Here is a 23525-nt window from a genome sequence, read left to right as displayed (position 1 = left end):
CGTGACTTTTCGTGTCTTGTCATGTTCAGAGCGCGGCTCCATAGTTTGTACTACCTGTAAAAACGTGTGAACACACATTTAAAGGTTGTTGTTTTTTTCCAGTACCATGAATCCAAAGTGCTTTAAGGATTAAGGTATGGTATACTTCAAAGACTTTTTAGTATTACTACTCAGCCATTTATTACGTCTAGTATGTGTGGGCTTTTGTTGTTTATGTGTCAGCATTAATGTTTACAGCCCACTTTGTGCCAATATCATTTTCCCATTCAGGTTTATAAGGTGGAAGATCACAGAGCAGCTCAGCTCTCTGCAACATGCAAACAGAAAATGAGAATCCAAGTGGAACAGGAGATGAAGTGTTGGTCAGTTATTTTGAGCCTTCTGTTTTTTCTATTAATATAGGCCTAGCTATAAATGAGCCCTTTGGTAGTTTCTACTTGGAAGTGGCAACACTTTTAGTTCTGATCAGTTGTCACTTAATTGAATGGAAGAATTACCTCAATGTAACTCAGTTGTCCTCACTTGAATATACAGTTTTTATAACACAAATCTGACCCGTATACAGGGACACAGTCAAACACTAAAAACTGAAAAATAACATCACCTCTATTAAGCTTATAATTAAGCCACCTGGAGGCAAACATTGGGGTTTAATGTTGAAGAATTTTATTTTTGGTGGTTTTGGAGGTGAGGACTCCAGGATCAACAGCTGTGTCCATGCATGAATTAAAAACTCCCTCTTAAACATAAATATCTACCACATACATTTGACAAAACCATGAAGCAGAATTAACATCCTGTCTCCCCTCCTGATATAGACTGTTGTTGAGTCCCAAATGATCTATATTTGATTAAACTTATTCAGATTCCCTAACAAGGTTTTTGCTCTCATGTCACAGTACTCCATCATTGTAGTTGCACATAGTCCCCCCATTGGAGGACTAGAGTCACAACAGGAAATGAGAGAAAGGAAACATGGGATGCAGGGTAGGATTCTGATTACCATTGCATTATAATGTCAGAGAGGTCAGGGCTTGATTCTGAATGTTATACTACATTTAGTATGGCCTCCTTTGGTTGAGTTATGACTGAGACTACCATTCAGTATGAATCCCTGCAAAGTTTTTGCAGACACATGTCATGAGGACAAGGGCTTATTTACAGGAAAGCACCTTGCTGCCTTGTTTGATGTAGGTCAAACTATTTTGTAGTCAGTGCAAACACATAAGACATATGAGACAGGAGAAGGATCGGCTCTTCCTTCTTCTTTCCACCAAATATTGAAATGTGTGTATTTCTGTGTGAGGTTTCTCTTCAACTAACAGATAAACAGACAGAAAAAAGTAGGGGAAACTGCTTGGCGGTGGTAACAAGAAACCCACTGTTTCACTGTTGGTTGTGGCTGATTAGCAACACAGGAGTACTGGTATACAGCTCTCTCCATGTGTAGTATATACTGTATATACATACATGACTATACCTCCGTCTTTGTGCCACATTAGTCATAGCCCGGCTATCTATGAGCTAGCTAACAATTAGACTCCTAGCACAGCTGGTTATTAAGTGCCTGTGTGTGTAACCAATACAGCAATGAGCTTGTTTAAGAAGTTAGGTGTAAAAATAGTCCAGATCAGGAGAACTAAAGGTTAACTCTAAATGACACAGGTGAAATAAAAGCTCGTAGGACGGTTCCAGCTACAAAGGCTCTGCACTCAAACAAAAAATGTCAAGAATTTTGTAATCTGCACCTGCGTGCATACCAGTGGTGATAGACAATCTGTTTGAAAAAACAAAATTATGTGAATGAAAGAGCTTTGTACAAGGATGAAACACAGTAGTTGAGTCGTACACATAACCACTGAGCATTTTGTAATGCTAATTAATTCCACAAACACGTCACAAAGTCTATGTTCCAGATGATCCGAGGAATACAGATTTTCTATGGTCCATGACCTTGATGTCCTAAACTTTTATGCCATTTTTTAAAGTCCAGTCCAAGGTGAGAGTTACATGAAAAAAAATAGAATAGAAAGAAAAGCATTTTCATAAAAAGGTATGACAATTGATGATAAAACTTTTCATCTTTGAAAAGTAATTCTATTTATTTATGATGACAGAGTACCCATTTTATTAATGTAGATATGATAGAGTTATGACTGTCGCACATTGGCAACACAGTTCTAAAACTGTGTTTTTCCCAGTCTATTTATAGCTTGTCTATTATTAAACATGCATACCTTTCTATATACTGTATTATGTTATTAAGTCTATCTGCCTGCATGCATGAAATAAGCTCAAAAGGCAAAAAAAAAAAAGCTACTTCAGATTGTTAGAGGCCTTATCTGATATGCATATAAGACATTGCTACAAACATAGATGATATCTGATGCAAACGGTTGTCTCCCTATGACCAGGCTTTTTCTACATCTTGTTATTTAACAGAAGCCCATTGAATACTTGTCACTTTTAATTACATGCAAACTTGTTACAAAGGACAAAGCAACACTGTGATGTCAGCTAATAAACAAGAAACCTCGCAAATCGAGTTGTAAAAGGGCTTTAAGGTTAAGGGGTTAAGTTATAAACATCATAACTGCCTTGTACAAATACTTATAGCCTATAAAGGTTTGAAATTTTGCAACAGTGAAACATAACCGTCCCCTTGCACCAGGATGAGCCTCTCCTAAAGGTAAGAATTGAAGTCAAAGTAAAGCATTAGCTCTAGCATTAGCTTTGTTATTGCTTAAAAGTTTGTGCACAGCACTTCCAAAGATCAGAATCCAAAATCAGCGTTGCCATTTCACTAAAAATCATCCTACTGGTTGGTCTGAAAGCAGAAAAGTGTGTACTTTGGATAGAGCTGGAGAATAGGCCCAAACGGTGACATCCAAAGAATCTAGTACGACAATATTAAAACCTGGTACTATATTTCCAAACTATAGTTTATAACATACAGTATGTGTATTTCTTTTAGCCTTGTCAGGACATTGCATTGGTACTTGCCGGCTTATCTGAGCTTTGCATGTTGTACAGGCAGGTTAAAAAATATTTGCATAATACAGGAGCTCCATCTAGAGCCCTAAACCTGTATTTACCAGCTCTCATGTGCGCTGAACAAGTCATAGCACATACTCATTTGAAAATGTGTTATTTTCAGAGCCACTACATTTGACAGACAAAAGATTTTGTCTCGATTTCTTTATTAAAAACTACAACTCAGACTGTAGAACAGAACACAATACACATGGACATATTATGCATATAATATATGTTAATATATGTATATAGTGAGTGAGTACAGATGCAAATAGTCCAGTTATAGGTCAGAGGAGCAGCAATATATCTATTTTCATACAAAAGATGGTAATACGATGAATTAAAAGATGAAACTGAATCTATTTATTTTGAAATAAAAGAGGAAGAAATCTAATAGAAATAACCGCATATGCTATTTTAATTATCTTAGTTAATCAGACCTTTTTCAGCTTTTACAGACACATTTAATGGTATAATACATTAGTAAAAATAGTCAAATAATAATTACTTTTACAAAAGTAAGATTTTGAATATATGGTTGTACAGCTTTTACTTACGGCTATATAGAATCTGATTACTTCTGCTGCTTATGATTTTGTTGAAATTACAGATGTTGAAACCACTATCAGTCTAAAAATTCTGTTGTGTTTTTCTTCAGTTGTGCTCGTACGTGTTAAAACGTATGATGTAAAAGGGTCTTATTAGACTGCGTATAGCCTATGTCAAATTATTGTATTTAATGTAGTATAAATTACATGAAAATATACCCTTTATTACAAATTCCACTACAAATATGGTCACTGTTAAAAGAATATGTATTTTTTAAATTAAGTTAAAAAAAATTTGCTTGTGTTTTAAATTGCTGTCAAATACTGTGTGGTTGCAGCACTGTCAGATATCTGACAGTGAGGTGAGAGGTTTGTAAACACTGCACATCCTGGACTGTACCAAAGCCGGAGGGCAGTGTGTTCACAGTGATGTTAACTTGTATATATTGAAGTTCCACGAAGAGAAACTGGTTTCTTTTGCTCTGGGCGAGAATTTAGAATAAGTTTTTTCCTGTGTTGACATTTCGACGACGGTTTGAAAGACAAACATATCACTTTCTGTAAAAAATATGTCCCCGCCCCACCCCTTCTCCGTGAGGAAGTGAACCGTCCGTCTGCGTTCAGCCCTGAATCAGCTGAGTTCGGGGATCCCGCCCCGTCAGGACTATCGCCACTGGTACTCTGGAGATATTTGGACACTTATCCTCAGGACAAATAAGAGGTTCGCAGCTTCTTTTTTCTTTGAGCTACGTTAGCGAAAAGGATGCACCATGATGACCGAGCTGTCGCTTTGAGTCGGACTTTTTTTGATACAAGAGAGCTCGAGCGCATCTTTAGCTTGTTTTGCAGTTGGTGAGTCATTGATGCACCTGATAGCTAGCTAATTCTGTTAACGGTTGTGTCGTTTGTTTTAACGGTATACATGTACTAATACAATAACTAAATTAATCTATTATCTTTAACAGTTTAAAAAGCAACCATTCCGTTTAAAATTAAGTTTGCGTTATGTTTATAATGGCTAGCTAGCTTTATATTCGAATTTGTACTTGTTTAATTATAGTATTGCCGAAAATGTGCCCAAGCTAGCTGTACACAGACATATTTGACTTCTGCGAAAACATTCTCTCTTGTCTTGGTTGCAGCATTATTATCACCCAGTCTGTGCTCGTGCAGTTACATAATACAACGTTACCAGGCATTAGGCTCCACTGCTGCTACAGTTTATTCACAGGCCAAAAGCTACAGCAGCCTACTGCTTTTTGGCCACAGTTTATTATATACACACTATCTTCTCATTTGCAATTTAACAGTTTAACCACCGTCACATTAAAGCCTGTGGTGCTGCTGGTGGTGGTGGTGTCAGTCAGGTGACACAGTCCACAGCTGGGCTTGTTGTGTGCCATAGTGCGTGTGTCCACCCTCAAAACACACACTCAATAGACTATAGAAATGCATGGTTTTGTCGCACTTGCTGTGTTGCTGATACATGTAATGAGGAAGTGAGAATGTGCATTGAGTTCTTGCATGGCCTGCCCAATTTGATTATCTTACTGTCACCTGTAAATGAGCTGGGTTTTCAGGATCCTCATTTGTTTGTAAGTTGCACACAGTAAAGTTGTTTAATTTCAGGGAGTATTATGTGGATGGAGCATTTGAACAGTAGCTGTGTGGAGTAGAATTAAATAAACTGTGATGTGACTTTTTTTGCATACTTTCTAACTGCTAACTAAATATGATATTAAAGCTGTGAATGGGGAGGAAAATGATGGAAAGTTTGATACTCTGGTGGAGGTCTGTTGCCAGGATTTTACAGTTATTGCAGTCACAAGTGCTGTATGTGGCTTTTATCATAGTATAAGTCAGTGTAATGATTTAACACGATCTAAAAAATGGCTCAAAGGCCTTTATCAATAAAATGGGTAACTGGTGAAAATTGGTGCATGGCCAGGACACCTTCCTTTAGTCATACACAAAACCGAACCTGTCCACACTTTTACCAAATTTAATTTACACCACATTGAAAAGTTTCACATTGTTCAAGTTTTGCTGAAACCTTCACGTCACCTTAAAATCAGGGCTGTAGGATAATGCACAAGGTAGTGAGCCTGTCCGATATTATCCAACTGGTGTATCATAGCTGCTGATATAATGGGCTATAGTTATGTTTGCATGTAAACAATGGATGTACTATTGGATTTTGGATTCTACTTTGATGATCAAAAATCAGCTTAATCTTAGAATAATACACTTGTCCACATCTCTCACTTTTTCATGTAAAAATTATTATAGCTAAGTATAGCGTAAGGATAAGTACAGAATATGAAGAGTTTAGAAAGGGGATTCTTTTTCTAATAGAGGCTTTTTGATCATCTGACCTCTTTGTGTTGCTTATGCTTGCTGTTCATTAAATTCACATTCCAGCATTGTTATTCGCGCTATTAAATGTGTCATAATGGTACATTTTCTGTTAGTTGTAGATGCAATATGTTGTGTTAAAGTGAATTGTGACCATGAATGTAAATATATAAATTACTCACTTTGTCAACATAACATTTTTTGTTGTTCTTTCTTTCCCATGATGCACAAGGGTTACACTTTTTTTTTTTTTACCTTTTTCCTCAATAATTGCACTCATCTGCTGTAGGCAGTATAATGCTGTTATCATTTTCATTGTTGATTAACCTTAACACTTTGATTATTTTTATTTGAATTGAAAAAAAATTACAGTTAGCAAAATGTAAAAATGTACAACATAAAAAAAAGCGAAATCCCGAGTTAAAAGGGTCTTTAAACTTGCTTAATATTTTAAATTGAGCAACAAAGAACCCACATAAATCAGTTGTCCAACACATTATAGATATCAGCAATTTTTATTATATTATTCAAACTTAAACCCACAAAAATCTGCGTATTTGTATTTTAGAAATGACTCAACATATTATTCCAGTTCTCATTGTTTATCTTTTTTTTTTTTTTTTTTAGTCTGATGGTTTTATCCTTAACACAGAGTCGCTCTGCGCACGTGTTGTCGGGTCTGTCCACGATGGCAAAGCCTGTCTCAGCTCATGCACACAGTGTCCAGATGTCTGTGTTCCTCTAATCCCGCTTTCCACTCCCCCACCCTTCTCTCTGTTTAGCTTCATCCACATACACTACATGCACACACACACAAACACACACCACTGCTTATGCCATGTGCATGAAAGCAAGAAAGCATACAGTATCTTTATCAGCTTGGTGCGTTGTCTCTTTGTGTTTCTTTTTCCTATAAAGCCCAAAATAATTCGATTTTTCTATTTCAGTTCCTCCTCTGGACTTTTTTTTTTCAAGCTGCAGCTCATCAACGTTGATAGAAACAAAAGAACAGATGTGAAACTGGCTGCACGAGTCCGTAGAGAGTTGTCACCTGCCTCTGTATTTCCCCACAGCCCTACTGAGCTTCTTAGCATCTTTCAGCTCATTTGTTTTGGCTTTATGGCCTAAAATTGTGCTGTTTTGGTTCAGTCTCACAGCAGACAGACAAAGTAAGCATAAGCTAGTGGAGTACTTAGCGGCGCAAAAGCAAGCGGACATTTCCCTCAGGAATTGGAACTTATAATGTCTGCAACATGTTTACAAGGCTGCTGTTTGCTAACAAATTTGCAGCGACAGCAACCTAAAGTGATCATATACCAGTTTGTCCCCATTACACCATAAAACAATAGTCCGCCTTTTTATTTCCCTGTGTAGACATGAGCTGAGCAGACTGTATCCCTTTGTGTGTTAGGGGCCGCTCCATAACATGTTTTTCTCTGTAAGTGCATGTAGGGCCACACAGCTCGTGTTAGAAGGACTCCTCCCTCTCCAGGCTGAAAGGCAGGTCAATTCAGACAAACACGGTCCAGTCATGAATGAGGACATTTGTCTCCATAGCCTCAGAGCTTGTGTTTATCAGTGACCGGCCAATAAGCTAATTGTATTAGGAGCCTCAGAGGCAGAGGTATACCTGACATGTTGCAGACAGACAGACAAACTCAGGATTGACTGCTCTTGTGAGTTTAATAAACATCAAAACATGAAACATTAACACAAAAAATCTTGACTTTCTTTCAGAGATATTTCTATGACATGCTGGGATCACACTGATGTATCATGGATGCTGAGGAGTTAGAACTGCAGAATGACTACCGCTACCGCAACTATGCGTCGGTCATCGAGAAGGCGCTGCGAAACTTTGAGTCTTCGAGTGAGTGGGCAGATCTCATCTCGTCTCTGGGCAAGCTCAACAAGGTACGATCTGATGCACACAGTGGACTCAATGTCATATAAATACAGTCATTGCTAAATTCTTGTGGTCTGTTATTTAATCTGGGTTTTTTTTGCAGTTGATATTTTGTGGGTGTCCGCCTCACAGCTGCATTGTGTGTGTGTGTGCAGGTTTCACTTCTATGTGCTTTTGAGGAAGTTGCTGTTTCTTACTGAGACTCTCAATTTGTTATACAACCTCCTGGCCTATTTAGGGCAATAAGTGTGTCACCTTTATTCATACTTGCAGAGCAGATGATTACTTTGGAGTGTCTTTGTGTGTTGATCCACAAAAATTAAAGTACACAGAAATGTGAGGGAAAGTAGAATTTCATCCAAAAAACAATTAAAAAAAATGTCTTCCTACTTTCTCTCTCTTTCCTTCAGGCCCTGCAGAGTAACCTTCGCTACAACCTCCTGCCCAAGAGGCTGATCATAGGGAAGCGTCTCGCCCAGTGCCTGCACCCGGCCCTGCCGAGCGGAGTACACCTTAAGGCTCTAGAGACCTACGAGGTCATTTTTAAAATCATCGGAACAAAATGGCTAGCCAAGGATTTGTTCATCTACAGGTGAAGAAATTGTCCTTTTACTGCCTCCAGAGAGAGCTGGCCTTATCACCGGTATGTGTGCAGCTTTTAATGATATAATGTGTGTGTTTTACTGGATTTCAGCTCCGGTTTGTTCCCGCTGTTGGGCCACGCAGCCATGGCAGTGAAGCCTGTGCTGCTGACACTGTACGAGCGGTACTATCTCCCGCTGCAGAGGTCCCTGCTGCCAAGTCTTCAGGCCTTCATAACAGGACTGCTGCCAGGCCTGGAGGAGGGACTGGAGGTTTATGACAGGTACGAAGCACTCAGAAGGAAAGAAATAATATCAAGCCCTTCTTTTAAGATTTAAAGGTTACATTTGTTCTCTTTGCTTAGTCAGGTTCATCCACAATCTCCCGACTGTCCCTGTTTCATCATTTACAATCATTTACAAAGTAATGCATGCAGACAAATGTTTGAGGGAGACACAGTTTGACAAGACTTTGGATTTACAGATTGTCTAGGTGCTTCCTAATCACTACTTCTACACTGAAACAAAGGGTGATTAAGATTAGAATTGATTGCTATGACATCACTTATCACAAGGCCACCCTCCCACTCAAAAATATAGATTTATTGGTTGATGTTCTGTTGAACACGTGCCGCTGTGTTCTCTCTGTTTTGACCTCTCTCTCTCTCTCGCTCTCTCTCTCTGTCCAGGACTGATGCATTGATGGTCAAGTTGTCCCTGCTGGTGGGTCAGCAGGTCTTCTACGGCGCTCTGTGGGGCAGCATGCTGGTCAGCCCGATGGTGCGGCTGCCCGCCACGATCTTTCTAGTCTCACATTATGACCGCATGGAGTCCCTGCACCAGCAAACACACATGCTGGGCTACGACCACAGACTGGTGGTGAGTCTGAGCATATCTCTTACTGCCCACAATCACATTTAATAATGAAGATCTAACTTTTAAGTGTAGTTCTACATTCTGCTCCATCACCTGAATGTTTTGTTTCTCATCTTCTTCAGGTGAAGTCGGTGTGCCTTTCTCTGCAAGACTCAAACGTCCTGGTGCAGAGGAACATGCTTGAAATTGTGCTCTACTTTTTCCCATTGGCTACATGCCTGGTAAGTACACAAAAAACCCACTACACAACTTCCTGTTTGACTACTGCTGTGGTTCAAAGTGTTCTCTATTTGTGCTCCTGAAATCACTTTCCCACAGAGCCTCATCACAAGATTCATGTTATTTAGGAAACACAACAACACAATGGCTCTCACAGCTACTTTCACCTATCCAACTGTTCCTTAGTCAACTGTTCTTCTCTGTGTTGATGCTTTAGGACCCAGCGAAGGCCAGTATAGCTGTGAGTCCTGAAAGCATGATCACAATGGTGTCTGCAGCCTCTCTTACACTACTCCGCAGAGACATGTCTCTCAACAGACGCCTCTACGCCTGGCTCCTAGGTACTGATCATTCAAATACAGTTCAGTATAGAATCACCTACTCAGTCACTCATTAACTCAGTGTTGTTTGCCTCTGTGAATGTGTGTTTTCAGGGACAGACATAAAAGGAGGAATGGTGACACCTCACCCCACCTTCTCCACTTCGGCAGAGGATCATACAACCTTCTACTTTCACACCTACTCAAGAGATTTAATTGTGCAGGTAACTCATCGTGTTGGCACAAAGACAGCTTTAACCTAATTTGTCAATTTTGCTAAAGAAAATTAAAGTTAACAAAATGGATCTACAGTCACCTTAAAGGCTAAACAACGTACATGTCAGGGTGTACAGTAAATGAGAGGACGCCTTATTTACATGATACATCTAAGTCAGGTGTTTGAACAGTACAGCAATGTATGTTTTTCACCTGTGTCTCTTATTTACGTGTTTGTTTCTGTGACCTCAGGCTCTGATTAGCATCCTCAAACAAAAGAGCGATCCGGAAAATGTGACGGGATGCCTCAGGCCGTTTCGCATCATCATGAGTCTGCTGGATAAACCGGAGATAGGTAGGCCGCACGGAGCAGTACGGTACACAAACCCGTCTCATCTCAGCTTTACTTTGAGGTCGTAACGGTAATGTTTGCGCACAGGTCCGGTGGTCCTGAGCAGCGTGTTGTTGGAGGTTGTCCGAGCCTTCTACATCTACTGCCGAGAGATGCTGGGTGAGGAAACCATCAGCAGCTCAGGGCTCTCAGGCAACCAGCTGGCCAGGTGAGACTGATGATATTTAACTGAACAGCAAAATTACAACTGGTAAATGAAACACATATAGAGATGATGCTTTTCTTTTACAGTAAGATAAAAGAGAATAAGAACTCATCAGAGGTCATCAAGACGATGAATATGCTCGTGAGCTCCATGAACAGTGAATACCTGTGGGAGTACATGACCCGACGCTTCTGCACTGCTCTCAGGTAGGGCAGGCATGATGCTGACACAGAATGATGGAAAAAGGCTTAGGCTGAATTAAATATACACTCACCAGCCACTTCATTAGGTACACCTTGCTAGTACCAGGTTGAACCCCCTTTTGCCCTCAGAACTGCCTTAATTATTGCCATAGATTCAACAAGAGATTTTGGTCCATATGGACACCATAGCATCATGCTGTGGTCATAAAGGGATGGGCATGGTCAGAAACAATACTCAGGTATGCTGTGGCATTTAAACGATGCCCCCACACCATAACACCACCAGCAGCAGCCTGTACTGTTGATACAAGGCAGGGTGGATTCATGCTTTCCTGTTGTTTACGCCAAATTCTGACCCTACCATCCAGTGTCGCAGCAGAAATCGAGACTCATCCGACTAGGCAATTTTTTTTCCAATCTTCTATTGTCCGATTTGTTGAGCCCGTGCAAATTGTAGCCTCCGTTTCCTGTTCTTGTGTGTGGCACCCGGTGTGGTCTTCTGCTGCTGTAGCCCATCTGCTTCAAGGTTCAACGTGTTGTGCGTTCAGAGATGCTCTTCTGCGTACCTCGGTTGTAACGACCGGTTATTTGAGTTACTGTTGCTTTTCTATCAGCTCAAATGTGGCCGTTCTCCTCTGACCTCTGCCATCAACAAGACACTTCGCCCAGAGCCCTCCGCTTTTTCGGACCATTCTCTGTAAACTCTAGAGACTGTTGTGCGTGAAAATCCCAGTAGGTCAGCAGTTTCTGACATACTCAGAGCAGCCTAATAAAGTGGCTGGTGAGTGTATTTTTATATGCAAAATAAAAATGTCAAAAACAGAGTAAACATGTGTGTCTGCTATCAAATATAAACCGACAAGGATCATCGTTTTTATTTCATTCCCTAGCAACAAAGATGACCCACCGACACCTCCTCATCAGGACCTCAGTCATCCTGCTCCATCTGTCACAGAGATGTCGAATCTCATCATCTTCCTGCTTGACGTCCTTCCCCTGGTAAACACCCAGAACAAATATTTGCTCTTAATTCTAAAAAGTTTCTATTTGCTTGAAAACCAGAAGGTTGAGTTGTGAAATTTGGGCAAAATCCAACAATTACTACATTTTTTGTTAAATAACTGCTTTTATTTTGAAAGATTAGAAAAAGAAAGAAAATTACAGTTTCCTCAGGTGCTCAGTTAAGTCAGGTTTAAACAAATATTGACTGTTGTTCAGCACTAGTTAACCCCAGTCTTACTCATCTGACTCATGATATTTCCATACACAAACAGGTTGCTCAACATGTTTGTTTTGCCCACAGGAGCTCCATGCTGACATCCAGTCCCAGTTCCTCCCTGAGATGCTTGGCACCATGCTGCAAACGCTGAACAGCCACATGGACTCTGTTAGCCTGGAAGACGTCACACAGGGCCTGCGAGCCTGCTTCAAGGTCCTGAGTAAGATCCAGATGCCTGTGGCTTATATGGACGTTGAGGCGGGGACGCACGCAGAGGACATGGAGTTACAGTTACCTGCGGAGGAATGCAAAAACACTGAGGTTTGGCATTTTGCAGTCTGCGCCAACGCAGTTTCTTTTTAAAAGTTTTTCTATGTTTGACTCATATCATTCATGCTCTTTAGGACTCTGAGAAAGTGGACAAGAAAGATGCTGGTGTAGTTGAGGTAAATGGTCACCACGGAGATGAGGAGCTGCACAGAGACGGAGGAGATGAGGCAGAGCCTGCAGATGGTAATTACCCACCTCTCAGGTCTGAGGACAGCGGATTGGGCATCAGCGCCTCACCGTCAGAGCAGCACTTCCCACCAGGCGTGGGGGCGCCGGCAGAGGAAAACGGAGTTTACAAAGAAGGCGAGGGAGTGTGGAGGAGGGGAGGCAGTGTAGACACCATGACCCAGTGTCTGCAGGAAATCCTGGCCTTCATAACCACGAGGTAAACCTTGATCAAATTTGCTGTACATGGACCTCTCTTATTAAGTGTGATTTCTAAGTATTTTCCCCCTTCTATGTTTCAGGTACTTGCTAGTGCAGGTGGAGGATGTCAGTGGACCGGAGGAAGGACCCCAGCCTGACCTCACTGCTCCTCCTGTGGATCAGAAGACCTTGCTGCCGGTCATTGGGGGACGGGAAATTAAAGACAAACTGACTGAACTGTTCACTCCAATCAAACTTAAAGTCCGCTCTGCATCTGACATCCAGCTCACAGCAGCACCAACGGAGGAGAAGAAGAAGCGTGGGCATATAGGATGTCTGGACTGGGCGGCTGGCTACATGCCCCGAGGCAGGGCAGAGATTTCTGAGGCCGTTCGGCAGGCTTTCACCGCCACCTGTCACCTGCTGCTGGAGTGCACCACCTTCCCCGTTTATCTGAGTGAAGAGGAGACTTTGGCTCTACACACAGACATGTTTGGTCCCACAGGTCAGCGCACAGTTGGATTGTAATCTTTATACAAAAACAGTGGCCAACCTCTCAGTTGGGGATGAAACAATCAATATAAAACAATATACAGATATAGGTTGATATCTCCCTTCAGTATTCATCAATTCAGTATAATAGGTTTTCAAATATAAACATTGATCCATATTGTCATCTTGAAGACGTGCAGACCGAAAAAACGATACATATATATTTATAATTATAGATAATAATAGTAAATGGGCCTTGCTACCACCCGCCCCCCTTGGTTACTGTTGCTATGCCTGTCAAGCTTTGTATGTCATGTAAATATTATGGCATTTGCAACTATAACAGTGAGGTGAGAGATGTTCCAAGGGAAATAATAAAGAAAAATAATAATAAATATAATAAAAAAATGAATACATAATAATAATAATAAAATAATCATAAAATAAACGGTCATAAAAAGCGTCAGTTGTCCTAAAGGCACAACAGGAAAGCTGAACAAAATCCTGTACGCATTTGCCAGAACACCGGCACAAACCAAGAGGTGGTAAAATGAAGGCTGACGATATCATCGGTGGTGGTAGTGAAGGCCAGACAGGATCGCAAGAGGAGACCAGTTGACTGTCTTCCTCGATTTTTAATCCATGTCCGACATCTCTTTTTTTGGCATCGGAAAAGCGAAAAAATATGACACCCCACTCTAAACTTTGAGGATACCTGCTGTCGGACTTGCACAGTGTTTCGGCATTTCTCCGTGTTCTGAAAAGCTTGACAGGCCTCCCGCGCCTAGTTATGGTTGCTAACGTAGAAAGGACAGTGGCCGTTGAAGGGAGTGGTTTAGCAAAGGGTCAATATATCACGTAGAAACTCTCGATTTGCACCCCTCTTTTCAGCAACATGGGTTACACCAGTAGTTTTATTCTTGCATTGCGACTTGGCCAAAAACAGGATTTCCCATTCTGCAACTGATTTTTGGTGGTCTTTCAAGCCCAAGCCTCAAGTCGTTTCTCAGATTAGCCTGATGACATTATTAGAGTTAATGTCTCAGATTAAATAATCCTTAATCCTTCTCCAAAACCACAGTTAACAGATCTGTATAGAAACAGGTGAAGTATCACTTTTATTCACAAATATGTAATCAAATCATTTTCACTTTCCACAGGCAGTGACATGGACAGCCTGCCTGTGTGGTTGAGGTCCCTGATGACGCTCTGCTGCCTGTCTAGAGACTACAACGTCCAGCACACTGCAGTAGCCTCTCTGTTGGAGCTCATTAACCACTCCCAGTCCTTAGCGCTGGTCATTGAGGACAAGCACAGACGCTACCAGACATCCGACTCCAACCCTCTGAGTGGGCGTCTGCAGATGGTCACTGTGCCGCCCATCTACCCTGCTCTGCTCCATGCCATAGAGGAGGGCACCGATTTCTTTCAGGTTAGTTTGTGAAACAGAAAATGTTTGTGTAGAAGAAAGATGGAGTATAAATGTGATTTGTTTTTTTTCTTCCTGTGATTCAGAGGGTGTCCCAGGTACTGTGGAGCCAGCTGGACACAGATCGTAGAGAGCAGCATATTTCCTGTGTCGAGCTCTTCTACAGGCTTCACTGTTTGGCTCCATCTGCGTCCATTTGTGAAGACATCATCTGCCAGGCGCTACTGCACAAAGACAAGGTGAATATTCCTGCACACATGATGAACCAGAATGTGTTCACACATTTAAATCTCTCTAAACGTCTTCTACATGTGTCGCCTGTTGTTTGTTTGCCTCAGTCTGTTAGGCTGGAAGCACTACATCGCTTCACAGTGCTGTGGCACCTGACCCGAGAGATCCAGAGCAACAGAACCATGTCTCTTAATCGCTCCTTTGACCGGTCAGTACCAAATCAAAAGTGAACTAGAAACCCAACAAGAAGTACCGTCAACCCACTTTTCAAGACTTTCATTTCTTAACTCTTTACTTAATCTGATTGTTTCTTTGTCTCAGGTCTCTGTGTGTTGTGGTGGACAGTCTGAGCTGTACAGACGGCTCCATAAGCGCAGCAGCTCAGTGCTGGCTGGTCAGAGGTCTTTCGCTCAATGACGTGATTCGGATCCTGGAGCCTATTCTGCTGTTGCTGCTTCACCCGTCCACTCAGCGCTGCTCCATCCAGAGCGTCAGACAGAACCTCACTGCTGGTAAGTAAATTTGTCAACAACATGTCGATATGTTATTTGGATGAACTATATATGCTCCTTTTTGTTTCTTGAAGGTGACCTGAAGGTTTTAGGCAACCGAAGTCGAAGCTCCACCAAAACATCTGGGACATCTGCGGATACCATGGCAACAGAGGTCACCACTTTAAACCTCATGAACATTGTGGACCGGGAATCCATGTGGACAGAGTTAGACGTCGGCGCAGAGTCGTTGCCACCACCGGACACTTTAGTGGTATCTAGGAGTGAGAGTGAAGAGACAGAGGAGGAGGATAGAGAGGAGGAAGAGGAGGAGGCCGAGAGTGAACACACGGAGTCAGCTGACACCAGTGGTGCCCAGGTATCCACTGAGAACTCCAGCTCAGGCTCCGCCCCCTACCGCAGCACTGAAGAAGCAAGTTTGGTCAACGGCCTGCGGAGGGCAGAGTCCGAGCACACACAGGCGTCTGACTCGCTGTCAAGTGAGGATGAGGAGGATTTAGAGCTGGAGGCCATCGCACGGTCTCGCCTGTTGAAACAGGAGCGTGAGAGGAGGGAGGCCATCGACTCTCTGTTCCGCCACGTTCTGCTGTATCCTGCAGCGGGCGGCTGGCGCCATCTGCTCCAAGGCTTGGCACTGCTCGACAGCCTTCTGAGGAGCAGCGCTGAGTGCCCTCTGGTGGATGCTCTCTCCTCCACCTCTCTGGACACAAGCTCTGCTGCACATTTAAACCTGGTCTCCAACCTCCTGCAGCGCCACCAACAGGCTCAGGATGGTAAAGGCTTCTACGGCGGCCTACTCTCCCCTTCCTCCTCTCCCTCGACGCCCCCATCCCTGCTCATTGAACTGCTGGTGTCCTTGTGTCTGCGATTCTTGCGCTCTCATTACCCCTCCTACCTGAGCCTGGGTCCTCTCGACCTGCAGGGGAACAGGGAGGTGCAGGTGAAGAGTGTGGAGGTGCTGACTCGGATAGTGAACCAGCTTGGCTGCATGGCGCGCGGACAACAGGGCAATGGGGCCACTCTGGAGCCCATTCGCAAGCTCTTGTCGCAATGTAAAGTGCAGCAATATGCTCTGCTTACACTTTCTGCCTCCATGTATGTGAGCCAAAAGGGAACAGACAAGAATCAACCCAAGGGTGTGGAGGTGCTGGACGAGCAGGGAGGCCTGTCAGAGGAGAGTCTGGTGAATCTGGGAGCAGGAGGGGGGCAGGAACAGTACACCTTACAAATGGAATTACTGAAACTGCTCCAGGCTCTCATAGTCCTGGAGTACCACGTGTGGCCTGGTGGGGCCGTCTCAGCAGCCGGGTCGGGCGGCCAGCCTGGGGAGCCTCGTGAAACCCCAACAGCCAGCACCCCCCTCACTCGTGAGTGGCAAACTGCCGTCCTTTTTCAGCAGTCCATCAAGGCAGCCCAGTACGTCCAAAGCCACCCCATCACAGCCCAAGGAATGTTTGTCTCTGCTGCAGCCAGGGCTCTGCAGCCACAGTACGGCTACGCCATGCACCCCCACTGGGTGTCACTGCTGTGCTCCTCTCTGCCGTACTTGGGTCGCTCGTTAGGCATCATTGTGGCTCCTCTCATCAGTCAGATCTGCAGGAACCTGGATGAGCTGGTCAAACTTTATGAGCACGATGGAGGAAAGACAAATCAGAGGTACACTGAGCACTGATGAATACAGAGAGCAGACTTTACACACTGATGATTTGAGATTTTAAATGAAATGTTTGGTGCATGTTTCTGTCTTGAATACAGCTTGAGTGGAAGGAGGGAAAACATTGCCCCTGACTACCCTCTGACTCTGCTAGAAGGCCTGACCTCCATTACACACCATTGTCTGCTGGACAACAAGAGGGTGAGGAATGAAGCACATATACAGACACACAGATGTGCACTTCCTGTATCTTAATGTTAATGCTTATTATCCTCTCTCTCTTTCCCTCTGTCAGTCCTTGGTTGCCTGCGATCCCGTGGATGTCCGTAACGCGCGCAATGCTGTGATCGAGGAACTCCCGCACATGCTCAGTAGCATGGCGCTGTTGTGGGGTGTGATCATGAGGGAAGAGCTTCAGAGGCGTGCGTCTGACTCTGCTCAGAGCAGCAAACACTCCTCCACCTCTGTATACTTTAAAAGCACCAAGGTGTGTGACACGTTGCATAGTTTCTGCTTGTTTTGTTCTAATGTCATGACAGCTCTGTGTTAAACATGCACAAGTGTTTGCTGATCCTGTTTGTGTGTAAAAAATGTCACAATTTGTGTGCTTGTTTAGATCCTACGGCAGAGGATACTGGAGTTCCTCGTCCCTCTAACTGGGCAGTATGGGGTTCAGCTCATGGCTTCACTGGGAGCAGTGTGGAGCAGGAGAAAGAGTAAAAGGAGACATAGAAACAAAGTAAGAACTGCAGCTTGTTTAGAAACAGCCACATCCTTCTTACTCACAGGCTTCAGAGCACGTGTTGGCATCATTACACTCCTGTCTTCTTCAGGTCTTACCTGTGGCCAGCGAGTCTCGTCTAACCATTGTGGATCTGGTGAAATCACTGCACACCTTGCACACAGACACCATCCTACAGCTGGTCAAGGAGGTGGTGAAAAAACCCCATCAGATCAAAGGAGAACAGGTACACAAACATTAATGCTCGGATGTTTGACACTTATATCCTGGAACATCTGAAGTCAAAATTTTATTTGCTTTTCTCTCCATCAGAAGTCAAGCCTGGTGGATATTCCCATGTTGCAGTTCAGCTACGCCTATATGCAGAGGTACGTAGAAAATACCCTCCTCATGTGTAATAAGAACAATGTTCAAATGCACCCTTTTTTTAATCATCTCTGTTTGTGTTTGCAGTATTTCAGCTCAGGCTCTGCAGGAAAACGTTGCTCCTCTCTTAGGTCTCTTACGGGAATCTGTTCAGCTCAACCTGGCCCCGCCTGGGCACTTCCTACTGCTGGGGTCAGTTTTTTACACATTCAGTACTTCTTCTGATATTCTCACTTATTATTATGACTATGTGATTATAAGTACTTTTTAGTAGTTTTAGTAATTTTTCCTGGTCAAAGTTCAAATGTGATATTCATTAACAATTTCTGTCTTTCAGAATCCTCAATGACTTCGTAAACAGGCTCCCCAACCTGGACAATAAGAAGGACTCTAGAGATCTGCAGGTAGGACTCGTGTAGCTATAGCTGTGATTGAGATAGCGAGCCACTGCAGGTGATATACTGTACTGCGCTGATACTGACGCTAGCAACATCCTGCAGGAGGTGACTCAGCGGATCCTGGAGGCAGTGGGCGGTATTGCGGGTTCCTCTCTTGAGCAGACCAGTTGGCTCAGCCGCAGCCTGGAGGTCAAAGTTCAGCCTCAGGTGCGCACGGAAGCCGAGGAAGGGGATGACGCGGACATTGAAGGTTATTATTATGCTTACTAAAGATACCTCTGACAAATAGCAGCATGCATTTTCAACTGTTATCCTCGAGCTGTAAAGATGTCCCAGATGTCAAGAAGATGTTGGAGCTTCATTTATAAAGAGTGTACAAATTGCTTGCACTTAGTTATGACATTAATTAAGATTTGGAGACTCTGTCCCACAGTTATGACAAGTTGCAAATTAACTCACTCTTCTTTCTCGCCGATGTTCTCCTCAGAGTCGATGGCTCAAGCCAGCACCATGGTTTCCTCTTCAGCTCCCTCAGTTTACAGCGTGCAAGCTCTTGTACTCCTGGCTGAGGTAGGTTCTTTTTTTAGTTTTCATACATATATAGTACGAGAATTCAGAATTTAGTTTAACTCACCTTCTCACTGTCTAGGTTTTGGCACCGCTTCTGGACATGGTTTACCGCAGTGACGAGAAGGAGAGAGCTGTGCCTCTCATCTCTCGGCTCATGTACTATGTTTTCCCTTACATGAAGAACCACAGGTAAGCATCTGAAATCCATCATATCTAGCAGCTTTGGTCTCTTTGGTCTCAATAGACTCCCTCTGATTTTGGCTTTTCTATCCTCTAGTGCCTACAACATGCCGAGCTTTGAAGCAGGCGCTCAGCTGCTGAGCAGTTTGAGTGGGTATGCTTACACCAAAAGGGCCTGGAAGAAAGAGGTGTTTGAGCTCTTCATGGACCCCCTCTTCTTCACCATGGATACTTCCTGCTCTCCCAGGTTGGTTTGTTGTTGGTTGAAAAGGAATTAATCCACACATAAAAATTCACCACTATTGAACAACACCCAAAGAATATGCAACTTGGTACGCCCTATTGCCGTAGTGTGTTGAACAGATGTTACTTATGGCAGTGAAGGAGAGGAGGGAGCGGCTACAGCAGAGGGGAAGGTCCAAATGTGACAGAGCTGGTTCATTTGCTAAACAAATGTAGAAGTTGACACGGCTCATTGAAAGCCGTTCATGCTCTTCTTTCTCTTCCTTTCATATCAGTGACCATGTGACTCTGACCAGTGTGGATTTTCTGACTGGTTTCTTTGTGATACATGTTGTTATTTACGTTGTCCAATACCTACAATTTCTCTGTTACACAAATAGACAAACAGGTTTCAGTGAAGAGATTTTTACTTTTTTAACAGTCTTTGTCACACTCTCACCTTTGTTGCTTTTTCATTAAGGCTGGGGCCAAGTATTTTCTTACATAAATAAATTGAAGAACTGTGAATCACCAACGTCTAATGCCCTCTACTTCAATCTGTTTGTTCTCTATAGCTGGAAATCCATCATTGACCACCTGCTGACTCACGAGAAGACCATGTTTAAAGACCTCATGAGTGAGTACAGCAGTACACCCGGCTTTTTTGCTTAATGGGAAAGGTTACAATCGGCATTCAGACCCGGGGGTTAAATGACTCTGCAGTAGGGTGATTATCGCCTTGGCCCCGACCGGCAATGATGGGAACACAAAACCTGGGTCGACACCCTTTCTGGTGCGATGCTGATCTGATGCTCGAACATCATTCCAAATTATGCTTATTAGTTTTAGTGATATTTTAGTCATTTTTACCCTTTATAGTTTTAGTCTAGTTTTAGTAAAAAGAATAGTCATCACATTTAAGTGAAAACGTTTTCTTTCTTGAGAAAATATGACCCTATCCAGTCTCCCTCTTCTTGTTTTTACCCGTTTGCTTCAGGTAGAAATACCTGATTTCAGCAGATCATCCATACAGAAAACAAAGGTTGAAGACACCAATCTAAAGATTACATTTCATCATCGCTTCTCATTTAAACAGTCTGACTGAAGCAGACAGCCGATGATCGCTCCTTTCTGTGCGGAAGAGGCGTCACATGTGTCGTCAAAGTTTTTATTATCGATGATCTATTTTTAGCTCATGGAAAAAGATCGTTGACGTTTTCCGTCATTTTTGTTAGCATAATAAACACTAGTGCAGCAAAACTCCTTCAAGTCACAGAGCCCTTTTGCTTATTTGCTGTTATAAACCTGTATTTATTTGTGCTGCAGGCATGCAGAGTGGCTCCTTGAAACTGTTTACTAATGTGGACCAGAAACCCATGCTGCTGAAGCGTCAGGCATTCGCCATGTTCAGTGGAGAACTGGACCAGTATCATCTCTATCTGCCCCTCATCCAAGGTATTGTACTGGATATTTCTTTTACAATTGGTTTTTATGTCAGTTCAGAGGGAAAACAGACTTGACTCCTTCTTTCAGAGCGTCTCACTGAGGCTTTGCGGATGAACCCCAGCCCTGGTGTCTCAGCCCAGATGTTCCTGATGTTTCGTGTTCTCCTGTTGCGGATTTCATCCCAGCACCTCACGTCTCTTTGGCCAATCATGGTCACAGAACTGGTGAGATCCCATCTTGTAATACTCCGGCTATACACAGAGTACTGTCAAGTGTCTATTTTAATCATCTTTATGTATGTTCTTTCAGATCCGCACATTTGCACGTCTACAGAAAGCTCTGCAGACAGAAAAAGACGTCTCAAAGTGAGTTGAGTAGTTGATGCACACCATCATATTTCATTGATGCACTGTTGACGTTCTCACTCACTTGGTGTCTCTGCTTTGTTTCTGTACACCAACTAGGCTGGCTAAAGTGGTGCGGGGAGCCCTTGATAAAAACGGACCAGTGAACTTCTCTCAGGCTGAGTTGGACATGTACCTGTCAGCCTGCAAGTTCCTGGACACCTCGCTGGCTTTCCCTCCAGAGAAGATACCACTCTTTCAGATGTGAGCAAACAAAAGGACTTTAACATAGTGCATGTCTTTAAATAAGTTGTGGTTTAGCATTATTTAGTCTCATGTTTCATCTTTCATGTTAGGTATCGCTGGGCTTTTGTCCCTGAGGTGGATGTGGAGCGCTACAGTGGCCCCGTAGAGACTGCGCTGATGGAGGCCGAGCAGGAATGCACTCCCCATGTTGTCAAAATACTGGAAGGAATTCAACAGCGATATGGGGTAAGCTCCAACGAGGGTTAAACTACTAAACTTTTAGAGACTCATTCCCATTTAAAAGTCTGTACTATTGAATGTTTTGTAAAAAGCCCTATAAGTACAGCCATAATTCTGTCTCCACACTGACCACACTTCACCCTCCCATGTCCTGTGCTGTTATTCCAGACCCTGAACGGGCTGAGCGAGGAATCCTCCACAGAGCGTTTGGAGTTCCCCCTCCTCACCCAACGCTCCCTGTCCTCCATCACCCAGCTGTTGCCTTTCCTTCGCATCCTCTGCTGCTCCTTCCAGGGCCCCCCTCCGTACAGCGACTCCATGCGTCACGTCCAAGTAGCAGACTACCCAGCATCCAGTTCGGACACAGTCCTGAGGAGGCTGGAGGAAATCACTGTAGAAGAGTTCCTGGACTCTTTGGAGGGATAAGCATGGACTAAGTCCTCTTCTTAAGCTCTTTGACCTGCAGCCGTATAATTGGAATATGTAAAATTGGCACAACTGGTGATAATGTTGTATTGTGAACTGGAAAAAAAGGAATTGTTTTTTTTTAACATTTTAACTTGTCTGACCTCCTAAATAAATGCACCTCTGAGGTGCTCTCACACTGAATCTGTATTGGAATATTTAAGGGACTTTGTTGTAGATATATATAATGGGCTTTTTGGATAACTTAGAAAAAACAAGGAAGAAGTAATAATGACAAATTCCAGTAGAATTCTTTCTCTCTAGGCGCAAGTTTTGCAAAAAAACTGAAGTATTCACACATTGAGATTGTGTCTAAGTGTCTGTCGTGTTTGCTTCGTATGGTATGGGGCCCAAAAATGTTAAAAAGGTTATTATGTAAACCAACTTCTAATGCTTACCTGTTGTTATTATTGAGTATGCACCTTATAATAAAAGTAGTTCCACTAAGTTTTTTTAGTTTGACACCAAATATCAGATTCACTGTGAAGAACCTCATCAAGTTCTGTGCTCTTTTGACTTCTTCATAACCTCTGGTTAACCACACACACTCTCTGCTGATGCATCTGTCTGACTGAGAATGTAAAGACTAAAGTATATGTCTGTTGTAGAGGTACTTTCCAGTGTTTTGATATTGGATACATCATAATGGGACCTTGCGAGCCTTTGGGTAAAATGTATGTGAACAGTTTTATGAGTAAGTTCCTGATCGTGATTTGTCTTTGCCAGGAAAACCCTTTAAAATGTGTCGGGTGTACCTCGCTTAAATACATGCTTGCCATTTTTGGTGTTTAAGGGAAACTGCCTTTTCTTTGTAGTTGTTCATGGATAGCTTTTACAACTGCCCGTTGTCTTTTTCTCCACAGTGCTGAATGAGTAATTTATTTTGGATGTTTAAAGGACCATGTCATGTTTTGAATTAACAGAAAGAAGACTCATATTAAACATGAAGATTAAAACTGTGTTTAGTTGTTTGTTTTTCTGCGAGACTGAAGAGACTGAAAACTAAGAAAAGCTGCAGGGTTTGTATGTGACAGTGTGAGTGAGAGGGAAATCAATAAAACGGCTTTACCAACAGGTTATGTGTTTCATGCACATCATCCTCCCAATATACCAATCAGCCATAACATTATGACCACTGACAGGTGAAGTTAATAACATTGATTATCTTGTGACAATGGACCCTAGCAGTGGGTGGGATATGTTAGGCTGCAAGTGAACATTTTGTCCTCAAAGTTGATGTGTTGGAAGAAGGAAAA

General features: G+C 42.8%; 1 protein-coding gene across 1 annotated transcript; it reads left to right on the top strand.

Annotated features, from left to right (window-relative positions):
- Window positions 1–4265: 4265 nt before the first annotated feature.
- Window positions 4266–23309, top strand: dop1b (DOP1 leucine zipper like protein B). The gene is made up of 38 exons (XM_069662944.1): window positions 4266–4436; window positions 7677–7853; window positions 8256–8437; window positions 8540–8710; window positions 9116–9305; window positions 9425–9523; window positions 9739–9862; window positions 9956–10065; window positions 10310–10412; window positions 10497–10617; window positions 10701–10820; window positions 11708–11816; window positions 12121–12357; window positions 12441–12751; window positions 12834–13237; window positions 14385–14656; window positions 14740–14892; window positions 14992–15092; window positions 15206–15396; window positions 15471–17052; window positions 17152–17251; window positions 17346–17537; window positions 17667–17789; window positions 17884–18018; window positions 18105–18160; window positions 18246–18350; window positions 18496–18562; window positions 18659–18806; window positions 19044–19126; window positions 19206–19315; window positions 19404–19553; window positions 20104–20165; window positions 20855–20983; window positions 21062–21198; window positions 21284–21339; window positions 21439–21582; window positions 21675–21810; window positions 21973–23309. Exons 2-38 carry the CDS (start codon window positions 7716–7718, stop codon window positions 22228–22230), a joined length of 6909 nt encoding a protein of 2302 aa, XP_069519045.1. The 5' UTR covers window positions 4266–4436; window positions 7677–7715; the 3' UTR covers window positions 22231–23309.
- Window positions 23310–23525: the final 216 nt, after the last annotated feature.

Source organism: Semicossyphus pulcher, unplaced genomic scaffold (genome assembly GCF_022749685.1).
Source record: "Semicossyphus pulcher isolate SPU_LCO1_2020_fin unplaced genomic scaffold, fSemPul1.0.p SCAF_15, whole genome shotgun sequence".
In the NCBI taxonomy this organism is placed as follows: Eukaryota; Metazoa; Chordata; class Actinopteri; order Labriformes; family Labridae; genus Semicossyphus; species Semicossyphus pulcher.
Note: the sequence above shows the minus strand (reverse complement) of the source record. Positions and strands in the feature narration are given on the sequence as shown.